This window comes from Neomonachus schauinslandi, chromosome 10 (assembly GCF_002201575.2).
Source record: "Neomonachus schauinslandi chromosome 10, ASM220157v2, whole genome shotgun sequence".
Taxonomy (NCBI): domain Eukaryota; kingdom Metazoa; phylum Chordata; class Mammalia; order Carnivora; family Phocidae; genus Neomonachus; species Neomonachus schauinslandi.
This window is the reverse complement of record NC_058412.1, coordinates 26,167,417-26,195,370: the sequence shown is the minus strand read 5'-3', so window position 1 is coordinate 26,195,370 and position 27,954 is coordinate 26,167,417. Positions and strand designations below refer to the sequence as shown.

The 27,954-nt window shown below is 40.4% G+C and overlaps 1 protein-coding gene across 1 annotated transcript in view; it reads right to left on the bottom strand.

Annotated features, from left to right (window-relative positions):
- Window positions 1-213: 213 nt before the first annotated feature.
- Window positions 214-27,954, bottom strand: part of TTC27 (tetratricopeptide repeat domain 27) — a 169,590-nt gene continuing 141,849 nt past the window's right edge. Inside the window, exons 16-20 of the mRNA XM_021697434.1 lie at window positions 25,691-25,856; window positions 10,337-10,534; window positions 8,709-8,820; window positions 4,279-4,379; window positions 214-453 (exon numbers count right to left, since the gene is read on the bottom strand). Coding sequence (XP_021553109.1) covers window positions 331-453; window positions 4,279-4,379; window positions 8,709-8,820; window positions 10,337-10,534; window positions 25,691-25,856 — 700 coding nt within the window. The 3' untranslated portion in view covers window positions 214-330. The remainder of the gene's footprint in view (window positions 454-4,278; window positions 4,380-8,708; window positions 8,821-10,336; window positions 10,535-25,690; window positions 25,857-27,954) is intronic.

Genomic DNA, 27,954 nt, shown 5'->3' with positions numbered 1-27,954 from the left:
TCCAAAGGATGCTCTAATTCATTTTAGGCTGAGAGAGAATAAACCCTATGCTAAAAAGAAAACTGTAATTTTTTCTCTTAGTGCTGAAATACTTCAGCACAGAATACAAAAGAATATACTAAATTCAACTGCAACTAAGCCTAAAGAAACAGGGAACTTTTAATTAACGTACTTCGGAAAGTCTAAACGTGGAAAAATCACAAAACAAAAATGTTAGCCATTAAAGAGAAATTTATTAAAAAAAATCAATTATCTTGTGTTTCAGATACACAGGTATAAGAGAAATTCAGAAGGTGAGCGCTCCTTTTCCAAAAACTCTTCCCAGGATGGTCAGTACTGGTTTCGAAACTGGTTGCTTAGGCCTTGCAGCTCTATGATGAGGGCGTCCATCGCTGCTTTTTCATCAGCTAACTCCCTGGAAATTTCTCCACTTGACACATCTGTAAAAAGTTGCTGCAACATAAAGAACAAAGGAGAACTATCAAAACAATGACAATCTCTTTAAAATAAAATAGGTACAGAGGATAGAATTAAAATTCCCTGTATCTAATAATACCACATGGTAGTAGCAATGGTTAGTGTTTGTTCTGTTCACCATCCTGGAAATGTACAAGCCGCAAAATTGAACCAGGCATCAAACAACATGCCTGAACTTGTAAATTCAAATGAGCTCTGCTCTTAAAAATGGTTGCCCTTAAAAATAGTTGCAGTTGAATTCACTAGTTATTCATTTTTTTTTTTTAATTTTATTTATTTATTTGTCAGAGAGAGGGATAGCCTGAGCAGGGGGAGGGGCAGAGGGAGAAGCAGGCTCCCTGTTGAGCAAGAAGCCCGATGCGGGACTCGATCCCAGGACCCTGGGATCACCTGAGCTGAAGGCAGATACTTAACCCACTGAGACACCCAGGTGTCCCCTGGTTATTCATTTTGATGTCATACGATGGTTTCAGGATGAATGGACATTTGTCATCCAAACAAATCTATTCATTGTGTATATAAGCAAAATGAATATATTTTATGTTCAAGCTCATACAAATCATACCCCTTTATGCCAATTATTTGAAAATTATTACGGCTTAGGACTCAGAGGCCACAAAGATTATCAAGATTTGGTAAAAGCAAAGAAGCCCAGCATATTAAAATAAAAATAAATGTGCCCTCTTCCTGTAAAAGGAATTGCCTTGGGAGGCACATTGCAACATACTTTGATAATGCCACCATAGCTGAGGCATTCTGGAGAGCCTCTCTATTTGGAACTGCCTGCTGAGCCAGGATAGGCACCCAAGAAAATGAGCTTCAGGATTTTACGACCACAGTGTGCATGTGTGTGTGTGTGTGTGTGTTGATCAGAAATGTAATTTACTCAACATACTTTTTCTTTCTTTCTTTCTTTTTTTAATTTGAGAGAGAGAGAGAGAGAGCGTGAACAGGACGGGGGTAGAGGGCAGAGGGAAAGAATCTCAAGCAGACTCCCTGCTGAGCATGGAGCCCGACACAGGGCTCGATCCCAGGACCCTAAGATCATGACCTGAGCCGAAATCAAGAGTCAGTCGCTTAACCGACTGAGCCACCCAGAAGTCCCACTGTCTATCTTTTTCACCAGGCCTGACTAGATGACTTGTTTACCATTACCATATGACTATTTACTATCATGACCATAGATAATAAGACATGACAATTGTTCTGATGGTTATTCTAAAAAGGGAGTCCCAAAGATGTTTTGAGTGATGGTATAATCACTGGGACAAGCTTAGAGTTTCACACAGTGATTTTTGGAGCCAAGAGCACTCACTGAATGCAGGACTTCATCAATGTTCAGTAAAGATTTGTCACGTTACCATGTAGTCACACCGTGCACAGCATTTCATAAGAGAATGACATAGGAGCCGTCGCAATGTGATCAGTAGAGAAAACACCTTTTAGAAAAATAACCTAGACTCACATAACATATTTTATTTTTACTAAGAATTATAGTGCTTGCAAATCATCATGAATCTGCATCACTCACCTATAAACTAAAGAGGAAGGAGAGAGAAACTGAGGCTTAGAAAGAATGGATTATTTGCTGAGGATCCCAAAGTGTGTAAGTGGTAAAATCTGTCCTGTCTCCGGGCTCTCCGGCATTTTCCCCAACAGCCCTCATGCCCTCTGCAGCAAATCTGCACAGCGATTGGCCGGGGGGTGGGGGGGGCGGACCCCATGGACTGGCTGAGTCTCAGGTGAGTCTCTAGGCTCTAGTTTATTTCCATGAACTCCCTGGCCTGGCAAGAAAAGATCAGAGATTGGTACAAACCAAGCTTATTACAAGCTATTTAATAGAGCTATCTATCCTATTTCATTTTCACTCTTTAAAGTGTTCTAAAAAAGTGTTTTGGGGATCGCAATTCAGCTGAGCAAACCCAAGTTATTAAAAAAATAGGAAAGGCATATGATCTACTACAAAATCAGAGACTCCCAAACACTCTAGCAAAAACAGGCTTTCAGAAGGAGGTGTTGGGAGGCAAATTTTCCCAGTTGGTATCTAAAGAGAACAAAATCTAAACACAGATGATGTTCTGAGGCCTCATTTTCAATGTTTGGGGATCTTCCACAAAAGGGAGGATGGGCAGTACCTGCAGAGACAAGATATTTAGGTTTGCAGGTACAGATTTATGTAAAAGTAATAACTTATAAGAAAAAGCTTTGCACAGAGGTAAGGGAACTAGTAGAGTTATCTCCTGAGGAAATAAACAATCGTGGGTAGGTTAGTAATCTAACCAAAACTAACTAGGAAACCTATCTCCCGAAGGAAAGTCACAGGAGAAGCTTGCTACCTTGACTTTCTTTGAGAGTCTGTGCAGCCTTCTGAGAGATACAAAATTCTGAAGTTATCATACCAAGCTGGGAGGAAATACAGTTCTTCCTGGTAGATTATTAGAAACTGGGTCCAGCTTGCAGATTAAAAGGATAGTAAAGCAAGTTAATAATCTAAAGGGGCAAAAATGATGCCCTCATCAGAAAAGATCAAGCAATTAATAAAAAGACATACTTACTCTGGGAAGGTTTTTACATGTGTCCTGAAGTGACTTCACTTGCCATAGACTTGCTCTCAGAAGTGTCAGAATTCATTTACAACCCAAGATTAAATAGTGAAGGCAAGCAAAAATGAGAAAAGAAAGCACTGAATTGTATTAGAAACTATATTCCTTGGGGTGCCTGGGTGGCTCAGTCGGTTGGGCTCAGGTCATGATCCAGGGTCTGGGGATCGAGCCCCACATCGGGCTCCCTGCTCATCGGGGTGCCTGCTTCTCCCTCGGCCCACTCGTGCTTTCTCTCTCTCAAATAAATTAATTAATTAAAAAAAAAAGAAAGAAACTATATTCCTTTACAGTTTGCTTCCAGAGGTATAATCCACACCTGGCTGCAGGGATCTCCCAGGCTCCGCCCCGTACCTGCCCTGCCACAGGTAGACGCTCCGAGTTCAGACTCCAAACCAGTTCCCTCAGGGATTCTCAGGTGTCCCCAACCCAGTGCTAGTTCACAAGGTGGCATTTGTAGATTGATGGTAAATGTTTTAGTTGTCAAACCTGAGTCACTCACCGACCTTAATCTTTGTGAAATCCATATACTACCTACTTAATATTTGTTTCGAAATCAGCTTTTTTTTTTGTAGTTTTTAATTTTATTATATTATGTTAGTCACCATACGATACATCATTAGTTTTTGATGTGGTGGTCCACGATCCATTGTTTTGTATAACACCCAGTGCTCCAAGCAGTACGTGCCCTCCTTAATACCCATCACTGGGCTTCGAAATCAGCTTCTTAAATAAAAGTCTTTTTTTTAGAGGAAACATTACATTACTGCAAATGAAAAATAAGCAATAATATTCACGAAAATGTAGATCTGAGGTGCTAGTTAAAGTTTTTCCAACATGTGCTGAAATAAAAACACACTAAATCGAAAGTTCAGCCAAGCGCTATCAGGGGCATGTATGTCACACTTCGGAAAAAGTGACAATAAGAAGAGCATTGTTTTAATTTAAATTCAAGAAAGCAGCAGGGCTGGGTTACAAGTATTAATTTCAAAGACTCCCAAGTTACCCACAGGAGTCTAGCCATTGGGCCAGTAACACCCCCACCAGTCCAACCGACCCCCTGGGGGCTGATAGCGAAAACGTAACGTGGGCCTAAAATCAGCCCTGACGTAAAAAAGAAGATTTAAGAGCAGTCAGCTCATGCTAGAGACCCTTCTTCCTATGACACTTTGAGTTAAATCACATTTTAAATCACTCTCACCTTTGCTTTAGATAACAGGCCCTGTAAATTGAGTCGAACTGAAGAAAGCACCTGTATAGCCTCTGGGGGACTGGATTTGTTTTTACTGTGTTTTATAGCCACTGAAACATAAATATGGGAGAAAACATGCGTTAAATACTGGTAACGATAATTTACAAGTGCCAAAAACCATTACTTAATTAGGATTTTATAGTACAGACTTGAGAAATATTCCCACATGGAAAGGTTTTATTTTGGCAAAAGGACAACAATTATGTACATAATTTCCCCCATTATCCTTCTTTTTTTTTTTTTCAAAGATTTTATTTATTTATTTATTTGAGAGAGAGCGAGCGAGAGAGAAACAGCATGAGAGGGGAGAGGGTCAGAGGGAGAAGCAGGCTCCCCGCTGAGCCGGGAGCCCGATGTGGGACTCGATCCCAGGACTCCGGGACCATGACCTGAGCCGAAGGCAGTCGCTTAACCAACTGAGCCACCCAGGCGCCCTCCCCCATTATCCTTCTTCACGCTTATTGCTAAACGAAGAATTTTGAGGGGAAATAGGTGATTTTTGGTAAGTTACAGATCACTGGGAAGAGACCCTAAACACACACACACACACACACACACACACAGTGAAATCAGGCAAAAAGAGACAAAATCTAACTGAACGCAAGGTGCCCACAGAGGGCAAAACCAGATGAGGCAGATCTTTAGTGTAGCTTCCCGGGGCACTGGGTCCCAAACGGGGGCTCACAGTGGCCCATTACACCAGTCCAGTGAAGCGACATCCAGGTATTTACAGCTCAATTCTAACTGCATTTTCCTACTCCGGGTTTACATCCCCATTCTGGAAGAAGCGATTTCAACAACCTATGTGCTTGCGTTCAGCGAAGGTGACCACACCCGGGCTCTCAGGTTGCTGAGTGGTGCTTGGCATCAGCAGGGAGTGGGAGAGAACAAAGTCACTCACGCGTCACAACGCTGTGTCCAGAGAGCCAGGGAGCCCATCTTCCTAAAACGTGGAATTATCAAGAGGGGATAATCCTCCCTAGCAGAAGGCCTGGCTATTAATGCTTTATAAGAACAAGTGAGGAGCTTGGTAAAAATACAATGCCTGGTATCTCTCCACTGGTTTGTTTTTATTTTTGTTCTTCTAAATTATGCTTGCCACAAAGCAGACCAATAACCAGATCTTATTTTAAAACTACACTAAACAGGGCGCCTGGGTGGCTCAGTTGGTTAAGCGACTGCCTTCGGCTCAGGTCATGATCCTGGAGTCCCGGGATCGAGTCCCGCATCGGGCTCCCTGCTCGGCAGGGAGTCTGCTTCTCCCTCTGACCCTCCCCCCTCTCATGTACTCGCTCTCTCTCATTCTCTCTCTCTCAAATAAATAAAAAAAATCTTTAAAAAAAAAAAAAAAAAAAAAAAAACTACACTAAACAGTGCAACGATGAAAGTCACTCAGTGCCCTAGATCTTAGACCAGGAATGGAAAATAGGTGTCTTTCTTGCATGCAAACTCTCATCAATTGGTGGGGATTGCCTGTGCCTGGAAAATCGTTTTATCATTAATTAATCTTCCATGGCTGGTGAGAACCAAGTTTGACATTCTCATTTCAAAATAATTATTAGACTTTGACATTTCTCAGCTAAGGGTGGAAACAATGCATGGTAATCAACAATGTGTAACTCGTTTTCAAAGGGCACAGTCAACCTGGAGATAGTGAGGATTATGATGTCTGTGTGCCTTAGGAGAAGACCGTTGTACTACCACGGCTGAGGTATTTGGGCTGTTCAATACCTAGGAACGTATCAGAAACAGCTTTTTTTTTTTTTAATTCTTATTTTCATTCAGGAAAAAATTTTAAAAAAAGAGCAAAAAGACAAAAACACTATTACACCCCTCGCTTAATCCCATTTCCAAAAACCACTAGAGACAAAGATAAGAGTTCTAGAAAGGGAGAGAAATAAAATGCTGTTCCAAATCATCAGGAAATCCAAGATAGCAGTGCTTCCTCCAGGCAGACTATAGTTAAAATGCATAACTATTATTTTGAAAGTCCCTGGATGGCAAAGAAGGAACCAGCTTTTGCCTACCCTTTCCCAGAAAACAGAATAGCAGAAATTGGAAATGAATAGCCCCCAGACAATACAAATGGGTACACGATGACAACATTGTTACACAAAGGTCTGAAGCCCTATGGAGAGACACTGCAATGTCTTATCAAGTACATGGCTACTCTTAAAAATAGCAACCCAAAAGGGAGTAAATCATGTGGAGTGTGTGTGTGTGTGTGTGATTTTTTCTTAATGTTTTATTTTCTTTTTCAGAATTGAGCAAGGTAGGGCACCTGGGTGGCTCAGTCGTTAAGCGTCTGCCTTCGGCTCAGGTCATGATCCCAGGGTCCTGGGATCGAACCCCGCATCGGGCTCCCTGCTCGGCGGGAAGCCTGCTTCTCCCTCTCCCACTCCCCCTGCTTGTGTTCCTGCTCTCGCTATCTCTCTCTCTGTCAAATAAATAAAATCTTAAAAAAAAAACAAAGCAACAAAGAAAAGGTAAAGTTTTACCTTCATAAATCTAAAATATCACCAGAAACTAAAGCTGAGCATCCACTCACAGATGCTTAAAGTGTTGTAGGAACACCAACACCTAATTCATTAAAGTCAGAGGAAACTTAAAAGAATAGAAGCTTGTTTTTCTCCCAGTACTGCCCTGATGAAAAACGGTGCCCAAAATAGCTTAAAAACGACTTTAAGATACAAACTGAAGATTTTCTTCCTGCAGTACTTATTTCTTTAACCTGTGCATTTATATTTGACAGGTTTAATAGCATCACTTAGTGACTACAGAAAATATCTTGGCTTTGACTGTTACAAAGCTAGCTGTTCACAGAAATGTTTAGGGTTGGCAATCTCAAGTAGATAAGATAAATTCTTCCAAGGAGATTGCACCTTGCTGTAATTATGTACATAATACACCTAGGTATGGGTTTCCTCAGACATGGTACTATATTCACAAAGGTCAAAGGCATCAGGACTGCACTCCCTCTGAGCCCAGCCACCATGAGGCCAGCACAATCCACATGAACTGCAGCCACATTCCACGGGTCTATCGGCGATGACCTCCACCTCATCTACTCTGTAGTTCAGCTACACAGAGTTCAGCATGTCTCCCTGATCTGTCAAGGGGTAGGCAGCCCAGATAATTGGATATTTATATCCTTCTTCTCAGTGATATCAAAGACCGTAAGTAGAATTATCAACTACTAAGCCCATTTCTAAACTGTTTGAATGTTCTGTGACTTCTTTAGAGACACGTTAACCTTTACTCTTGTTCTTCCTTTTTCTCTTTTTAGTTTTGAATGCCTTATCAGACAGCTCAGCTCCTCTACCCCAGAAGGAACAGGGTTGGGGTGAGAAGGTCAGGGATTCACATTTCAACCATGTGCAAGATACTCTTAAGTGTTTAAATGTGTTTTCATTTATTCTTCCTAACAAGAAGGTAGGCATTACCCCCATTTTACTGATGAGGAAACTAAGGCTCAGAGGAGTTAAGTGATTTACCCAACACCACCTAGCAAGTACGTGGCAGAGCCGGTCCTGGAGTTTAGGTCTCCCTGATTTCAAGGGTCTGCCCTTTTTACGGTCTCATTGGCTCCCCAATTACTGTAACTATTAGTTGCCAAAAAAGTTAGAGGAGGACTTTAGGATAGGTTCATAGTCTCTGTGATTCAGTTCTTAACACTGTGGCTTCATTATTTTATTTGAACTGCATATCCAGGGCATCACACATCCATACTCAGTTCTAAATATAAAAATGCATTATTAAATTTAACTGGTATATTTTTTCATTAATGCAAATAATGAAAAGGGGCCTTTATCTGGAATATACCCAACAGGCATGCAACCTTATATGTAAGGTTATCTCTCCCCTCAAATATCATCCACTAAATTTCCCAAACGCAGGGATAGGATTATATTTTTTATTTCTTTTGCATATGCCACAGCTTTTTGTACATTCTACGTCCTCCAGTAATCTATGTATTTTTGAGAAAAAATATTTCCATTTATAAAGAAGACTACAAGTCAGGAAATGTTAACAGATTTCCTTAATACTACACAAGCAACACCAACAGACCTTGTGTGCTTGAAGGTCAGATACAGTTGGAAAGGTACTTCACGTCTTGAAAGCTCCTGATACCCATCACTTATTCCAGTGGTATTTAAGCCTCTATCCTTCCTACGCTCCGGCCTCTATTTGCTCCTGTTGCTCCGAAGTGCTTACTACCTAGCAGCTGGTCTTATAAAGATTTGCTGCATGAAATATGACAATTTCCATAGAAGGAAATAATCTGAAGTTATTTGTAATGGAACTTCACTTTTGACAAATTCTTTTTCAGTACAAATACATTAAAACATGGCAGGGATAGCAAACGTTACATCAAATACCATGTGCGAGTCCTAAGGCTCTCTGCACCACTTGCTTAAATGATGTCATATCTTTCTCCCAACAACTGGACTGTGTGTCACACTTGTATGCCTTAGAGAGATACTGGAACGCCTGAGGACAGAAAAAGAACAATGTTCAGAATAACAAGTAGAATGCACATTTCAAACTCGGTTTCCTGGAAGTCATGTGGAACTAATTCCAACTTGAAAAACGAGCATCTGTGTCATGCAGCGCGGTCTTTATTATTCTCATCAAAGAAAGGGTACAGACGCACAGCCAACAGCAATAAGCAATTAAAAGCAATCAAATGGATGTATTTGGATAGAGACACTTCCCTCCAAACAGAAAAATAGAAATGCCAGGTTTGGAAATCTAGAAGAAGGGCACACACCTTTCCTCAGCATCTGTAGCCATCAGCTTAAGAGCCGGGTTTAGAGAATGAGGCATGAACTTGACGACACCTACAGAATTACCGAGAGGTGTGTATACTCACAGAAGTTTAAAACACTCTTTCCCAGCCCCATCCTTGCAGATTCTTGAGGGAGAAGTCACCGATCAGAGAATTCAGACTACCCTTGATTCCATATGCAAGAGCACATAATTCAAGAAGAAATGGAAGGAGAGAAAGTAGGAGTGTGTGCATGCGTGCGTGTGATTATGTGTTCTCTGGGTTGACAAGCAATGGTAGAAGCCAGCTGGGTGGACTGAGGGAGGAGAGATGGCTAGGAGTCCCACAGATTAGCTGTACTGCAGCGAATTCCAAACTCATGCAAGGAGTACATGTGACTTGTTGTGGATGTTTTGAAAAGAACAGAAAACAATTATTTCAACCTTGGAAACTCTGGGGGCTCCTTTGAGTTCTAAGATAAGAAGCCAAAGGCATAACTTGAGTGTAACTGGTGTTCTAATGCACTTCCGAGAAAGGTGCAGGGCAACCTCTGTAAAGCATTTTGTGTTTAGACTTACAAGCTCTCCTCCAATGTTCTTATTTAGTGCCTTTTTCTTTTTCCCTTCCATGGCCCCTATCTCAGATCTAAACCATCTTTGTCCCTGGGCCCCATCTCCCTGAGTCTTCAGCAAGGAGCCTGCAGAAAGGGCTGGGGGTAAATAATGGGAGCAGCTGCTCGCGGCAGCTCCAGTGGGGGAGCAGACTGGAGAGAACTTTTGCAGGAAACAGAGAAAATTTTTTTTTTTTTTTAAAGATTTTATTTATTTATTTGAGAGAGAGAGAATGAGAGACAGAGAGCATGAGAGGGAGGAGGGTCAGAGGGAGAAGCAGACTCCCTGCTGAGCAGGGAGCCTGATGTGGGACTCGATCCCGGGACTCCAGGATCATGACCTGAGCCGAAGGCAGTCGCTTAACCAACTGAGCCACCCAGGCGCCCCAAGAGAAAATTATGTAAGAAAAATTCATAGAAAGAAAAAAAAAAGTGAATGCTTACAAGTCTTAACCTGCCCGCAATTCAAAGTGCTTATGTTAAAGATTCTGAATCAAAACGGAAAACCTGAGCATATCAATCTTCCATTTCAAGCTATTTAACTCTTCCTCCAACCATCAAGGAAGCAGATCCAATACACATAATTCAAACAAAAGGCAAGCACCCGGGAGGACTGAAAGAGGACTTACCTTTTCATTTTCATCAGGCTTTTCGCTCTGCCCATTTCCATACACTTCGGCATACAGCCTCCAGATTTCTCCATCATTCGTCACTCTTGAAGTCACTCTGCCAAGTAATTCCTGCAGCTTCCCTTTGAGGCCAGTTGCAACATCTCCACTTCGATCGGTCATCCCGTCAACCACTGCCCTGACCAGAATTTTAAGGACCTTAAAAAATGCACAGAACAAACTGGTAAGCTAGGAAAAAACCAAATAATAACAAAAAACAAAGGGCTACCATCACCATCATCAATGACTGTGATGGTGAAAAACCTTGAGACCTGCTGGAATATCATCTTTACACTTCTTAAAAATAAACATCAAGCCATGCTGAACCACTCTCTAGAATCACATGCTGATTCGCATAGGCTCCCTTTTAAGGCTCCTGGGAGGGTTCTTCTTTTACAGGCTTGATGCTTCTCTCTTCTCATTCTGAGTGCTCTCTCTGAATGATCTGATTGACACCTGTAGCTTTTAGGAATGTAAGCTCAGACTCATGGTCCTAACTACATACAGCAAAAAAAAGTGGAAAAGAGAACATTTAGTTGTGTTTTTCTTTCTTGTTTGGACAAGATACCTTATCTCTGCCTATAAATTCACATTACAACCCCACATGTGTAGTTTTAATTCTGAAAAAATAAAATTCTTATTACAATCCCACTCGTGGTTTTATTTTTTGTTTTGTTTTGTTTTTTTGTTTTTTAAAAAAGATTTTATTTATTTGACAGAGAGAGACACAGCGAGAGAGGGAACACAAGCAGGGGGAGTGGGAGAGGGAGAAGCAGGCTTCCCATGGAGCAGGGAGCCCGATGCGGGACTTGATCCCAGGACCCGGGATCATGACCTGAGCTGAAGGCAGACGCTTAACGACTGAGCCACCCAGGCGCCCCCACCACTCGTGGTTTTAAAGATTTTTTTTTTTTTTTTTTTTTATTCATGAGAGACAGAGCGAGAGAGAAAGGCAGAGGGAGAAACAGGCTCCCAAGGAGCAGGGAGCCCGATGTGGGACTCGATCCCAGGACCCTGAGATCATGACCCGAGCCGAAGGCAGACACCCAACCATCTGAGCCACCCAGGCGCCCACCACTCGTGGTTTTAAATCTAAAAGTAACAATGCAGAAGGGACTGCATGGGTATGCACTACTGTCAAGTGATCATTCTTTAAACATTTCAAGGATTAACACATTTTAAAAGGGATGGCCTACTAAAATAGTTACTATCAAGTACAAATAAAGCATACTAAATTAGTAAAATACTTTGCTTTCTCTGGGATCTGACAATTGGTCCAACATCCTCCTATAGGAGGAGTTGGGGGAGAGAAAACTTTCAGCTTTCTTGCCAATGAAAATGGAGAGAGGCAGTGCAGGTGTTTGAGAGGGGAAAAGTTGGAGAAGAGAGTGTATGTGTGTGTGTATTTGGTGGTGTGTGAAGGGAACGGAACAGTAAAAGGGTAAGGAGGTGGCTTGTCTATGTGAACAGGAGTAGGTAGGGCGAAGGGAACTTTAGACAGGCAGATACCAAAGCCTCTACACAATTCATATGCAGATGTCACAAGAAGAGAGTGGGACCTTGAACAGGAGTGGAAGCACTGACTAATGTCTTCATACTCTCTATCTGTATGTTCAATGGCCAGTTAAATGAGCTCAGAAGAAAGTTCTATAAGGAGGAATAAATAATAGAAGTCATTCATGGCTATGGCAGATATTGCCTAAAGAGATTCTGTTGAGTAAGAATCAGATTACAGATAGAATCCTAAGGAACACTACACTTAGGGAAGGTAAACAGGGGACTATGCATAAGCAAGACTAAAAAGGAGTGCTCAGAAAGATGGGATAAAGTGATGTCATGGAAACCAAGGGAGGAGGAAGTGACAAGAAGAGCACAGCTATAGAAGTTTAGGGCTGGAAGACTCCACTGGATTTAGCAATTACAAAGGGTTAGTGACTGTCCAGAGCTAAAGCCAGAAGAAAGGCAGGAGACATTGATTTCAGACAAGAGGTTTACAAAGAGAGAGAAAAACATGAAAACCAACACAATTATTAACATCATAAAAAACAAAAAGCAAAAAAAACCCCAATCATAGTAGCCTGTAATGCTCACTTTGAATATTATATATATAGGCATAGACTGTTAATAGAGAATATTCATGTAACCAAAAAATTTAATGTAAATATCCTGGGAAAATAAAGAGAAGTAGCACTTAGGGTGCCTGGGTAGCTCAGTCTGTTGAGCATCCGACTCTTGATCTCAGCTCAGGTCTTGATCTCAGGGTCGTGAGTTCAAACTCTGCTTAAAAATAACACAATTGAGAGGTGGAATAATTCTTGGGGATACAGAATCCATGATATGGCCACTTGAATGGGTTGCTCATAGGGAGTAAAGGAAAGGACAAAGAACTTTAAGTCCAGGGCGCCTGGGTGGCTCAGTTGGTTAAGCAACTGCCTTTGGCTCAGGTCATGATTCTGGAGTCCCACATCAAGTTCCCTGCTCGGCAGGGAGTCTCCTTCTCCCTCTGACCCTTCCCCCTCTCATGCTCTCTCTCTCTCAAATAAATAAATAAAATCTTAAAAAAAAAAAAAAAGAACTTTAAGTCCAAAGTACTGGACATAGCATCTACCTAAAACACTAAGTACTCAAGAACAGCTAGATCAAGAGTGAAGTGTAATATCTATAGAATTAGTTGCTGAAATCCGCTATAAATACAGGGACTACGACATTGGTAAACAGCAGTGATGAGGACAGGTATTCTGTCTACTACATCACAGAATTGTTGTATCAAGGAGTCAACATATATGTAAAGAGCTTCAAAACTATAAAGCAATATAAACCTATAAACTATTATGATGATCACTGATCCTCAACTTCCTTACTCCATCAAAAGTGGACAGCAAAACCCTCATTGTTAGCTCACTCTCCATATGCCCCTAAACTTCCTTCTGGTTCAGAAGAGACCTAAAGAAAAACAGAATCCACCACCATGGTAGCAGCCCTCAATACCTCCCCACTACCTCTGCTGTGAGCATCACTGTGTGCCAAGCCCTGTGCTGAGCACATGACCAACCTGATCTCATTGGTTCTCATAGCAACCCTAACAGGCAGGTACTCTCCCCACTTTACAAATACACTCAGGCAAGAGAGGCTAAATGTACTTTCTCTGGGTCCCACAGCAAGTAAGTCGCGGAGAGGGGTTTTGAACACCAGTGGTATTTGACTCCTGAGCTTTGATGGAGATGATGAGAAGACAATAATGGTAGACAACACTTCCATATATATATGTAAGAGACACAGAGAGACAGAGACGGTGACAGAGACAGAGAGATGAAGAGAGCATGTGAGCATGTTCGAGAGCCAGGGCCTCCGTGAACACACAATCCTCCTGACAGTCCTATGAGGAAGGTGCTCTTGTTATTTGCATTCTGTAGATGCAAGAATTCCAATTTCCAAGAAATTGGAGCACAGAGGAGTCAAGTAACTTGTCCAAGGTCACACACCTGGGAAAGGTGGAGTTGGATTTGAACCCACAGTCCAGGTCCTGGATCTTGCACTCAAGCATTCATTGTATTCATTTACAAGGCACAGTTCCTTACTCCTGTTATTTCTTCCTTTCTAATAAATTCTTTTATACTGGAAAAATTTCTCTTTTATGAAATATGTATACTAGTGACTTTGATCATTTCATTATCATTTCTTTGCCAAATCTTGAATTGACCAAAACCAAACAGGTTTTTGTAGTTTTATTATTTATTTATTTATTTATACTTCCCCCAGGCATAGGAGCTAATTAAAAACAAAAAGGAAAATAAAATTCCCAAACATAAGCACTACTAACATTGCAGTGAATTTCTTCTAATTTTTTACTATGTGTGAATTTTTTAATACTATGTAAACAGTCTTATCTTCCCTGTTTCACTTAACATTACGTCATGGAATTTTTTCATGTTTTCATATACTCCTTAAAATAGATCATCTTAATAGATTTAAAATATTCCACGGGGTTGACATACTGTAGTCTATTTAACAATTTCCCTGCAGTCAGATAAATAGGCTGCTTCCATGTGCTCCCACTGTTGATATTATTATTAAAATTAACCACTTCAATGCGTATTTTTGTGCCCAAAGTTCTTTTCCACACTAAAGCTTTCCTTAGTTAGATTTCTAGAACAGGAGCATCTGGCTGGCTCGGTCAGTGGAGGCTGTGACTCTTGATCTCAGGGTTGTGAGTTCAAGCCCTACCTTGGGTGTAGAGGTTACTTAAAAAAAATAGAAAATCATAAAAAACAAATTCCAGAAACAGAATTACGGAATCAAGGGAATAGACATTTTAAGACTCTGGTAGTGAGTTTGATACTTTCTACAAGGGCTAGATCAAATTAGATGCCTATCAGTGGTAAATGAAAATGTGTCATTTCATTGCATATTACCAGCACTGGGCTGATCACTATTTTTTAAATCTTTGATATTTTGTTCTACTAAAGGTATATGCAGATATTATTTTGAATTTTATTTCTTTCATTATTTAGTGCATTTAAATCTCCTTCCAAATGTTTGCTGAGTAAACATATTTCCTTTTAAAGATATTTAAATGTCTTCTTAATTTGTATTGAACTCATTTGTTTCCAGTGTGAAAACAGCTTTACTGTTAATCTTCATTATGGAAATAATATAGCCCACAAGCTGATGGACTAATCCACTGCCGGCTCCTCTTTCTGAATCCAACACCATCCATGGCTTGAGAAAGGAGAAAGTTGATGAATCTGAGGCAGAAGCATATGGGGAAGAAAACGGGGCAAGCTGAGCCTGGAGGGCTGTCACCGACAGGGGAAGGTGCCACTGGGATGAGGAAGTGGGGATGAGCACTGGGCGACCCGTGGTGTTAGACATTGCTGATAGGCTGAAGAACTTGAGGACTGACGAGTGTCCCCTGGAAGCGACACGAGGGTCTTTGCCAACAGCACAGTTCAGTAGACAGGGAGAGAAAGCCTCATCGGCATGGGCTCCAAAGAGGCCAGGAGGAGGGGAAGCCCATGTGGGAAGACAATTCTCCTCCGGAACGAAAGAGCCACAGAGAAATGGGGTGGCGGCTGGGGAGGAAGTGAGTGTGCACAAATTATTTATGCGCAGTTGGAAGACACTGAGGACGCTGACAAACTAGAGCAATAGATAAATGCATTCGGTAGTATTTTCCCATTTGTAACGCAGCACAAGTTATAGAGGCATATTTTAATGCACAGTGATTATAAGGGAGGGCCAACTAGCCTTTTTATCTGAAAACTAATGCTAACAGTCTACTCCAAAGATGATTCTTTAGTCTGTGTTTACTTTCCTGGGGTTCTGGACACCCATGTGGTAATCTAATGAGAGTTCAGAACCCTCTTTCCAGAATGTGCGTATCCACATAGATAAGTCTTTTTCACAGTGGTGCAGGTCCTATCACGATCTCCTAAAGCCTAACAATGGAATCCTACTTTGTGAGAGAGAGAGAGAGAGAGAGAGAAACCAAGACTCTTTAACTACAGAGAACTGATGGTCACCAGAACAGCGGTGGGTGGGGGGTAGGGGGTAGGGGGGAAACAGGTGACGGGGATGAAGGAGGGCACTGGTTGTGATGAGCACCGGGTGCTGTATGCAAGTACTGAGTCACTATATTGTACACCTGAAATTAATATAACACTGTACATTAACTATACTGGACTTAAAACTTAAAAAAAAAAGAGAGAAATCCTAGTTTGTCCACCATGGCATGGGATTCCGTCTTCTCTCTCAATACTGCATACAACTGAGTTCTATTTGAAAAGCGTTACTAGTTTTCTATCAACTCCCTCCCTATTCTTACTATCTCCTTCGTCACTTCCAGACGTTCAAACATCTGGCGGTGTTGGCCAACGGCAAGGCCTTCACAGGACTGGGGGCGATCTCTGCGGCCTCTGCGGGTGTAGCTCTGCGCACACCAGCTCTGCCACCACAACGGCTACCAGTGAGGCGCCGCTGTGTGCCGGGCGCACCCGGCCCTTGCCAACCCCGCTCTTCTCAAAGGCACTGCTTTCTCCCTGAAAAGCAGCACAACAGTTGTGGTGGGTCAGCTGTGGTGAACTGGCATCCTCCCCAAATTCATGTCTAAACAGAACTTCACAATGTGATCTTATTTGGAAACAGATATAATTTGCAGATACAATTAGTTGAGGTTATACCAGATTTGGGTGTGTCCTAAATTCAATGACCAATGTCCTTCTAAGAAGAGGAGAGGACATACAGAGAAGGTGGTGCAGAAGTAGGGGAAGAGGGAGAGACTGGAGCGAGGCCACCACAATCCAAGGAAAGCCAGGAGCCACCAGCATCCAGTGGAAGCAAGGGAAGATTGTGCCCCACAGCCTTCACAGGGAGCACGGCCTGGCCAACACCTTGATTTTGGCCTTCTAGCCTCCAGAATTGAATGGTGAGAATACACTCTGTTGTCTGAAGACGCCAAGTCTGTGGTAACTTGTTAGAGCAGCTGCAGGAGACTAATCCAGGAGTCTCGAGTAGAAAGACCCAGACAACACCGAAATCACCGAGACAGTCTCTCCCCAGGGCACTTGCCCAGCTTCTCCTCATCATCTTCCAGGTTCAGTTCAGGAAGCACTAAATGAATGGCTGTCACCTCACAGCCTATCCCTTCTAGGGATGGTGACCTCTGGCACCCCACCCCGATGGCATTATTTCCCCACGTGTAAAAGTTTCAAATATCGAATCTCTCAAACTTTTCCTTCCTGGGGTATGGCTTTTGTGTCATGATTAAAAAGAGTTTCTCCAACCCCAAGCTTATAAACAATATTTGCCATACTGCCTTTATAGTTTTAACTTTTTCGGTGATGATGATGATGAAAGCAGCCACACTTAGAACACCTGTATGTGCCAAGCACTGTTCCAAGCCCTTTCCAGAGATCAACTCATTTACTCCTCACAACAATCCTTGGGAGGCAGGTACCATTTTCATCTCCATCTTACAAAAGTGAGGCACAAAGTGATTAAGTTCCCCAAGGTCACAGGGCTGGTGACGGGCAGAGGTGGGCTGCAAGCCCGGACTGTCTAACTCCAGAAGCTCTGCTCATACCTACAATGTAATCCTGTTTCTCAAGGCACTCCAATTTAAATATGTGATCCACTTGAATTTATTTTGGTGTAAGCAGTGAAGCAGAGCTTTAGTGTTTTTATCCCAAATGCTTAGCCAACTATTCCAAGACATATTGAATATTCTATTTTTATCCCACAGACTTAAAATGTCATCTTTATCATGGACCACATTCTCATACTTACTTGAGTCTGTTTCTGAATGCTCTGTTCTGTCACATTTCATTCCTGTAGCAGATGTTAACTCTTTATATAATAAGGGTATTATTAGCTTTTTATCTTTCCTATTTGTTACAAATATTCTGTCACATACTTTTTAAATGTGGTCATAAAAATTCTTTCAAGTTTTCTTTTATTGCTTTAAAGTTCAGAAAATTTGGGAAGTATCTACTTCTATTCCTGATTTTTTATGAGATAAAAAAATAGTTTGCATATAGTCCATTTGGAATTCATTTGATGTATCATAAAATAATCTAAGTATATTTTTTAAACCTGGATGCTCAGAGGGATTTCATTCTCATCAATATAAACAGCCCTGTAGTTCCTCACATCCTCCCCAAACCAATACCAGGCCAAGATGCCCTGCAATGACCTCTTAATCCCTCAACCACATCTCTCATTCATTTAGGTGATAAGAACTTTCTCTATCCTGAGTCTTTCTCACCTCCATCCCAGACCATGCCTAGGGGATGCAGCAGCAGAGAATAACCTGTGGGGAGCCACCTCCAGCCCCTAAAGAGAGTTCCCGTTTCCTCACATGGAAGAACAGTGATTCCAATGTACATGCTGAAGAATCTCCACAAAGAGAAAGACCTAACTATCCCCGTTCCCAACACTAACCTTGAATCCTTGGCCAAGTGTCACCAAAATCTTGGCTGAAAGCACAAGGTGTTGGCCCTCTGAATTCTGGAGGTCTTCAAAGCAGGAAGGAATGGGATTGCCTGAGGGCCAGTTATAAAAACTTCCAGGAGGGCTCCAGGCCAGGAGTGAAGCCATTTTCCGCCTCCCGGCTTGGCTACCTCCCTGCTCCACTTGGAGCTCTTTACAGAACTTGCCCTGTTTCCTGGCCTGATAACCCTGACCCTTAGCTTCCCCAAACCTTGGTTATCACAGCGAGGTAGGCAGTTTAATATTTGCTTTTTCACTTCTTCAGGGGAAAAAAAAAAAGTCTTCAATTATGGAAAAGGCATGCCCAGGCTTTTAGGTTAAAAAGACCAGACTTTAGGCTTCAAGTCTTGGCTTTACTACCACTTGCTCGCTCTGAAATATCAGCCTTATCAGTTCACCTTGCTGAGCCACAGATACCTCAGCAATCAAGCGGAAATAATACCAACTTTACAGCTATAATTTGTGTAATATATATCCATCCCCTCCCCTCTTTTCTTTCAGGTAACACCTAGCCACCACTCACTCCAGGACTGCAGTATGGCTGGCAGCGTGCCCCACTGCCCGTCAACACTGTCTCCCCCCTTCCCAAAGAAAACAACAAAAGGAAATCCACACAAAGAACAACATCAATAGAAAAGTACATGCAGCTTATGATTCTCTGTATATGACACTGAAGAAAAAGCAAAATTGAACGATGGCGCTGAAATCAGAAAGCAGTTGCTTGGCCGGGGCGGGGGTGGGGAGGGTGGTGGTACAATGGACTGGAAAGGGGCCTAAGAGGACTTCCTGTGGTGATGAAAATGTACCGTTATCTGTTTTGGGTGTTGGCTCTATAAGAACATAGAAAATGAGAAATATTTAGTATCCACCTGAAAATACTGAATGCCCTATAAAAGATAACGCGTGGTAAGTGCCAAAAACATAGTAAGCACTTAATATATGTTAATCCCCTTCCCTTCCTCTTCCATTTATAAATAGCAAATGGGGTGTAATACTGCAGTACTTAAATTCTTTTCCTGAAATGATTGCCCCAGTCATCAAAGAAGGAGGAGAAGGGGGGGGGGGGGGGAAGGGAGGGGAAAAGAAAAAAGAAGAAAACTAACAAATCAACATTAGAATTTACCCTGAGGAAAGAAGCATGGCTATACACAAGGATTTATCTATAAGGATACCCATGGCATTATTCACAATAGTAAATACCTGGAAAATTGAACAGAGACTAATTATGCGGGAATATGAAATTTTGTTTTATTGTAACTAAAATATATATAACCTAGACATAAATATAGATATGTACTATGGCAAAAAAAGCATTCTTGAGTTTTACTAGGCTATGCATGAGTCAAAATTAGGATATAGAAAAAGGAGAAAGTGATACAGATAGTACTCCTTTTAGTACAAACACTGAAAAATACAGAATAACTGTAGCTAACTTACTGTATTAAAAGGAGTATAAATTTACACATATATCCACACACACAAGAGAGACAATTAAAATGACAAGAATCACATTTATAAAGAAATAGAAACAAACAAACAAATAAATAAAACTTTAAGCAAACTAAAATAGAATGAGGTCAGGTAGTGTCAAACATAAGAATATCAGTTTTTGAAAGACACCTGTTGCCAAACTTGTAGCGTTAAGTAAAATTTCTTTAGCCAAGATAAAAATATGCCAGACAACCTATCAATTGTTTCAGTCCACACTGACTAATTGTAATAAAGCATGATGACAGACAGAAATAGTCAGTGAAGCTAAATATGACCAAGCCCATCACTAGCCATCAAGACTTTCCTTCCATGATGATTACATCACTACAGAGCGAGTCTCCTCACACCCACTAAACACTAAACATTGCCATCAACATTCTAAGACACTTGCAAGGAAAGGTATTAACAGCTCCTGACACATTATCTCACTGTGGCTATTTCTCCATTGTAGGGTGTTACAGATGATAATTTAGCTTGACCAAGTTGCTGGGTATCTAGATGTTATGTTCTCAGTAACACTTCTCCAAATCCAAATGTAAACATTAAGCTAAGAGCTTTAGGACGTCTTCAGAAGTGCCATTCAAAGTGCTCTGTTGACAAGCAATATTTCTCATAACAGGAACAGTTCCTGGGGCTTCTGTGTGTGGCAGTGGGGGTACAGGAGGGAAGTCTCAAGAACCCCAAAGCTGCCCTTGTTTCTAAAATCACTGATCTTTTACAGAAACTAATTTCAAACTCACTGAAATATTCATGTGCAGATGAAATACTACTGTACAAAAGGAGGTGAGTTTCATATTCTGAATTTGAGGAACAAAGGAAGAATTAGAGGAAAACTAGGTTAAAATACTAGCTGGCCAGAAACTGCCTAAAACTTATTTTCATTCCAGTGTAGTTAAAACACAAGGTTACACAGCTTCAGGTGTACGTTACAGGGGTTCAACGGCTCCACAGATTACAGTGCTCATCATGGTAAGTGTACTCTTAATCCCCTTCCTCTGTTTCACCTATCCCCCACCCACCTTCCCTTTGGTGACCATCAGTTTGTTCTCTATAGTTAAGAGGCTGTTTTTTGGTTTGTCCCGTTTTTTCTCTTTGTTCATTTGTTTTGTTTCCTAAATTCCACACAGGAGTGAAATGATATGGTATTTGTCTTTCTCTGACTGGCTTATTTCACTTGGCATTATATTCTCTAGTTCCACCCATGTTTTTGCAAATGGCAAGATTTCATTCTTTTTTACGGTTGAATAGTATTCCAGTGTTTGTGTGTGTGTGCACACGCGCACATCTTTTTTATCCATTCATCTATCGATGGGCACTTGGGTTGCTTCCCTAATTTGGCTATTGTAAATAATGCTGCAATAAACATTGCTGCATCTATCCCTTTGAATCAGTGTTTTTGTATTCTTAGGGTACATACCCAGTAGTGCAAATACTGGATCACAGGGTAGTTCTATTTTTAACTTTTTGAGGAACCTCCATACTGTTTTCCAGAGTGGCTGCACCAGCTTGCATTCCCACCAACTGTGCACGAGGGTTCCTTTTTCTCTGAATCCTTGCCAACACTTGTTGTTTAGCTGGCCATAAATTTAAACTAAATCCTAATAATTTTCTCTAGAAAACCAAAAAATTGTCACTTAAGTTCAGGATTAGAATTTTAAATGGGAATCAGACCATGATTTTTCCATGGGTAGAAATTCCTCATGACTAGATTTGCTGGGAGGAGTGAAAAGCTCCACGAACACCAAAAGAGGTTTGAAAAATCTAAGATAAAAGTTCAATCAAAGCATCTCAATTCATGTCTGGAGAAGTTTTGGGGATTTTTTTAAGACCGTTTTTTTTCCTTTTCTGAAAAATGCTCAAAATGCATCTCTATGCATTCAGAATTAAGGTTGGATAAATTGAAAGAAAAAAGTAATCCTTTTTTATAGAATCATTCTTTACATTAATTAAGCTTTGCTTCCTCTTTAGTTCTTCATTAAAAACTTAAGAAAAACACATTTTTACTTCAAAATGCATTGTAGTGACTGAGAATTGCCTAGAATTCCCTAGAATAAAAACTATTGTGTGAGTCTCTTTATTCTTTCTCAGGGAAGGCTACTGAAAGATTTCTAAGCCTGTGTTCCTACAATTCCAATGAACTGGATTCAGTATACAACGTGCCAAATCAACAACTGAAAATTTCATCTTTAGAATCAACTAAAAACAGGTTATTTTTGCCAGAGTTTTCTCCTTGGTATCTGTCACTCTGACTACCATTATTCTAAATATCACCTCTCTCCCCATACACTTACAGATACTCAAATACAGCAGTATTATTCTAGACATGTGCAAGAATTTTTTTTCCATCCTGCGAGAGAAGGAGACTCCTAAGCTGGGAGTGGTGGGAGAACACGGTAGGAAAGAAGAAAAACTTAAGATTCTCAATACGTTTCCAGCTAATTTAATTACAAGAGACTGGAATGATCAAGGCTGAACCTATTTTACTCTAAATCATTATCTTCAGTAAAGCAACTGTTTCATTTTGTCTTGCCTTTCTTTTGGAATACAGGCCTCTCGGGTACAAGATAGCTGGATGATTTGGCATACTTGATACCCCTAAGTCGACTGAAATCAGCAATATCTTGATGATTTTATAACTCTTTATTCATGTGGAAGCAACAGCTTTTCAGAACAATCTCTGAACAGTTATTTTGTTTGATAGCATTAGTTTCCTTAAAACGCAGGGGAAAATACATACATACGCTCCAGAGTCCAACATAGCTTATGAATGTCCAAATCTATCCCACAGAGCCATGGTGAGAACTGAGTTAATACACATCAAGTGCTTAGAATAGTGTCTGGCACACAGCAAGCCCTCAATAAATGTTAGTTATGATGACTCTACCACGTCCCACTTTGACTTGGTTTATGTGCCTTGAGAAGCACAGGAGAATAAGTGAGAGATAAAACAGAAAAGACGCCCCCTTTGATGCTCATGTACCATAACCACCCAAGTCCATCTCTCAAGGGAAGAGGGGCCTAGACCCAGCCAGCTGGGTTCCTTACATAAAACCAACTCCAAGGGTGCCAAGCATAGAAGGATGATCAGGATTTTCTCAGGAAAATCCAAAAAGCCAGTCTGGTAAGTCAATTATTACTAATCCTTAGCAGGTCTGAAGGATTGCTGTGAGTTAAAATTTGGATTCGGAGGAGAACTCCCACTCGCATCAAAAGAAAAGCAGATCAGTTAGAAACCGGGGACACACGATAGAAGATTAATGGGATCAGACTGACCAAGGAGTCAATTCTAAGACACCTCGGGCAGACAAGACATCTCCAGCAGCAACACCAGCAGGGCAACAACTTGGGAGAATCAACCCTTCTGGTCTTATGAGGCACGAGGGGGGCTTCACACTCCCTTCTGATGCATGTGTGGTTTCTTCAGCCAAGCCTACAGGACTCCTCTAGGAGTCTACTCTGCCGGTTTGCAATTCTAAAGAGTGCTGGCTTTGAGCCAGCGGTGGTGTCTAAATGAGGAGTGCTGGATTTGAATGTTTTGCGCACATTTTTAAAATGTGAAAGAAAAAGAACCCAGAATTTATTTCAAGTATAAAATGGAATAAACTCCCAATGTAATCTATTTACATTCTCTCTGAGACTTTAGGAACGGGCTTCAGAATGCTTTCTAGTAAAGAAGGATCTTTTTTAAAAATTACAGTTGAAGTAAACAGGAGGTAAGCACTTTGGAATCTCTGCCCTATCCTCAGTGGTTTGGTAACATACCAAGATCTGTTCAAAGCCTCATTGGTACCCTCTGTCCACAGGCGAAGTGTAGAAGAGAAGAACTGCCTCCACAGAGAATTTCAGCTCTGTTTACAGGACTGGCAGGAAACCATGCAAATAGATTTGCTAGGGCTCCTATCCTCTCTAGGATGTAAAATTCAGCTATGCCTCCATTCACGTTTTAATTGATCTTTATGCTATAGGATTCAAGTCCCTTCTTTCCATAATGGAAGGTCAATGTATAATATTTAGAAAGGAAAGAAGAGTAAAAGAAAAAGAAAGCTGATTCGAAGGGGTCAACATATGTCCTGGAAGTAGGTATATCTTTCTACTCGAAGCCAAAGTTCTTTCAAGTGAATGGCCCAGAACCTGAGCCTTGAAGTAACGTGCCCAGTCATATGGCTGAGCTTGCAAGACCACGCATCCAGGTTGAGGGCTGGCGCTGTATGACAGGGCCCAAATAAGGTAAATTTTGGAATAACTGGAGTACAGACAGTAGGACATAAAAATAGTAAGGTATTATCATATATTAGATGTTATCTTTGTTTTTTCATAATTTCAACTGCATCATTTAATAGCACGTGCTGATTAATGCAAATGAAGTGTTATATTTTCAAGCCCCCTGACTTTGTAACCCATAGGCTTCTGCACAGCCTTGTCCTTGTACAATCTTCAACCACAGTTCAACCACAAGATGACAAACACAATGGCTTCAAGTCTCCTGTGTTTTCTGAAAGGATCTAATATTTTTTGTACAGTGTTAGACTTAACCATTCTGACTTCATCTTACCAAGAGGACCATTTCACTAAACACTGCAAAGAAAATGTTAGTCTTCATTTCTATATTGTTCAAAACATCTGAAAGTATGCAGTAAATGCTTGTTCAATGAGTGAATAAATGAGTATGGGACTTACTCCAGCTATTACATTGAGATAACCAAAGCAATAAATCACACAAACATCATTCTATTTCATTTCTGCAAGCTGACTGTATGTACGTAAACCACATATCAAATATTCTTAACTGAGTCACAATAACATTCAGTCTATAACTGCACAAACATATTTGACATTGGAATGCCAGAATATTTAATGAAGAATATTCAACTCGAGAAAAAAACTGCTCGTTTTACATATCACATGTGTTTAACAAAATTTTCCTGTGTGTAGTCAAGGAAACAATCTATATCACTCAGGTGATTCTGGTCACCAATTCTGACCTGTGTGTGTGCGTGCATGTGCATGTACACACACGCGTGCAGAGTTGGGGGGTTCCCCACACTACCAACTCAATTCTGACACTATTTACCTACAGATAGCACTGGATCCCACAGACGGAGGTCTCAGTCCTATAAGACTGTCAATCCTTCCTCCTCCCGACTCCAGAGCCAGTCACAAGTCCAGGTTGTCACCTGTGCTTTATAGATTGGAGGTTCCAAACCCCACCCTTTGGGTTTGATTAATTTGCTAGAGCAGTAAGTTCACAGAACTCCAAGAAACATTTCGCTTACTAGATTACTGGTTTATTATAAAAAGATGTAACTCAGGAACAGCCAGATGGAAGAGGTGCATAAGGCAAAGTATGTGGGAAAGGGCACGGTGCTTCCACGCTCTCTCGGGGTGTAACGTTCTCCTTGCATCTCCACGTGTTCACCAACCCAGATGCTCTTCGAACCCTATCCTGTTGGGTTTTTATGGAAACTCAATTACATAGACATGACTGATTAAATCACTGGCCACAATGGTGATGGAGATCAATCTCCATACCCTCTCCTCTCCCAGGAGGTCATGAGGGGAGAGGAGTGGAGGTTATGGGAATGAAAGTTCCAACCCTCTAATCGCATGGTTGACACCCTGGCAACCATCCCCATCCTTAGGTGCTTTCCAAAAGTCACCTCATTAACACAACAAAAGACACCTTTATGGCTGTCTTCGCTTAGGAAATTCCAAAGGTTTTTGGAGCCCTGTGCCAGAAACCAGAATCAAAACCAAATACATATTTAGTCAATATCACAATCATATAATCAAGCATTAACATCAATCACAAGTTGAAAAAACAAAATATGAATATCTTACCTGAACATCTTTGTATTTGTCTCGTAAGTCCAAGAGTCTGTGATAGGCTTTAATGGCTTCTGAAAATTCCCCAACATCAGTGCTAGTGAGAATGTAGTTTTCCCAGATCTGCCAGTGTTCATAGTTGCACTTGAGGGCTTCTTGTAAAGTTCTAAAAGCTTTTACTCTATTGAAGGTCAGATTTTAAAGAGAATAATAATGAATAATCATAGCTAAAGAGACCATAGCTTCAGGTATAAAATGCTAATGTGAACTTCCTGTCAGTCCTTAGTCATTCATGTTAATAAATAGAATCTGAGACCCAAACAACCCCAGATCACTTCAAATCTCCCTACAAAATTTTTTAAAATTTAAAAGGAGCTTATATGAGACTGATGAATCACTGAACTCTACCTCTGAAACTTATAATACACTGTAAGTTAATTAATCGAACTTAAATTAAAAATAAATAAATAAATAAAATAAAAATTTTAAAGGAGCAAGAAATTGCACAACAAAAACAGGTAGAAATGAAACAAGGACAGGGAGATGTAAATAAAAAACCAACTGGAAATTTTGGAATTAAAAGAGACACTTAAACAAACAAACAAACAAAACCTCAATAGGTGACAAAAAACTAGACTGCACACAAGGAGAGAACTGATTAACTAGAAAGCAATAGTGAGGAATCCACAAGGAATTCAGATTAAAAAATAAAAGAGCAATAAAGAGAGGAAAGTATGAGAGGTAAGGCTCAAACATACATTTGATAGACATGCTACAGTAAACAGATGCAGAAAATGTCAGGACAAGGTATTTGAAAAGATAAAGCTGAGCATTTCCCACAACCGACAACAAAGATCTAATTCTATGATCAAAAGTATATTTTTGGGGCGCCTGGGTGGCTCAGTTGGTTAAGCGACTGCCTTCGGCTCAGGTCATGATCCTGGAGTCCCAGGATCGAGTCCCACATCAGGCTCCCTGCTCAGCAGGGAGTCTGCTTCTCCCTCTGACCCTCCTCCCTCTCATGTTCTCTGTCTCTCATTCTCTCTCTCACAAATAAATAAAATCTTAAAAAAAAAAAAAAAGTATATTTTTGTACCTAACATTATAAGTAAAGATAAACCAACCACCTAGGTATAGTGTATGAAATTGCAAAACATAAAGATAATCCTAAAACCTACAAAAGAATGACAATGAGAACAGCAGATATTTCATTAGTAACAAAAGATGTAGAAGACAACAGAATAGTACGTGTAAAGCACTGCATGAAAATAATTGTCATGCCTAAAATATTATAACCAGCTAAACTTACCATTCAAGAGTAAATGCAAAGTCAAACACTTTGAGATGTACAAAGACTAAGAAAGTTTATCATCTACTGGCCCAAACAAAAGAACTACTGAGAGACCCTCTCTTGCAAAAATAAAAGGGAATTCAGACAGAAAGAAAGGGATACAATAAATGATCAACAGTGAGAACAGAAATTGATGAAATATGTCATTACATTTAACTAATTATTGAGAACAAAAATTACCAGTTGTTTGTGTAAAAAAAGTATAACAGACATATTCTCTGAAATTAAATAAGAAATCAACAGTAAATAGCTAAAAAATTATATGCCTGGAAACTTAAAGATGCACTCCTAAAAAAAAAAAAAGAAAAAAAAAACCATAGTGAGGGAACAAGGAGACTCATATTAGAAAATAAAAAATATTTAGAACTTAATGAAAATACTATATATCACCATCTGCAGGATATAGCTGAAGCAGTATTTTTAGAGGAAAATTTGTGATCTTAAATGCACTTATTACAAAAAAATGACAATCAGTGAAAACATTTAACTTAACATTGTAGAAAAACACCAAATAAACAAGAAAGAAGAAACTAATAAATATAAAGAAAGACTAAATGATTAACAAAACCAAAAGCTAGCTTTTTGAAAAAAAAATGAAACAGACAAATGTGTAACTAAATTCCATTTAGAATAAAAGAAAATGGCACAAACAAGACTAGTAATTTTTTGTAAAAAAAATCATAAGAGAATGCTATGAATAAATTATACAAATGACCTAAAGAAATAGCCAAATAAATCAATTAAAATTAAAACAAAGCTAGGCAGTTTTACAGAAAAGGTATACCAAACCATCAAGGAATCTTTGTCTTATACAAGCCACTTCAGAAGAGAGAAAAAGACTACTAAAATTTGATACTGACAAGGAAATCAACAGAACTTCATGTCACCTTTTCTATAAGTTAAAAATCTCAGCAAACAAAAAGATGCT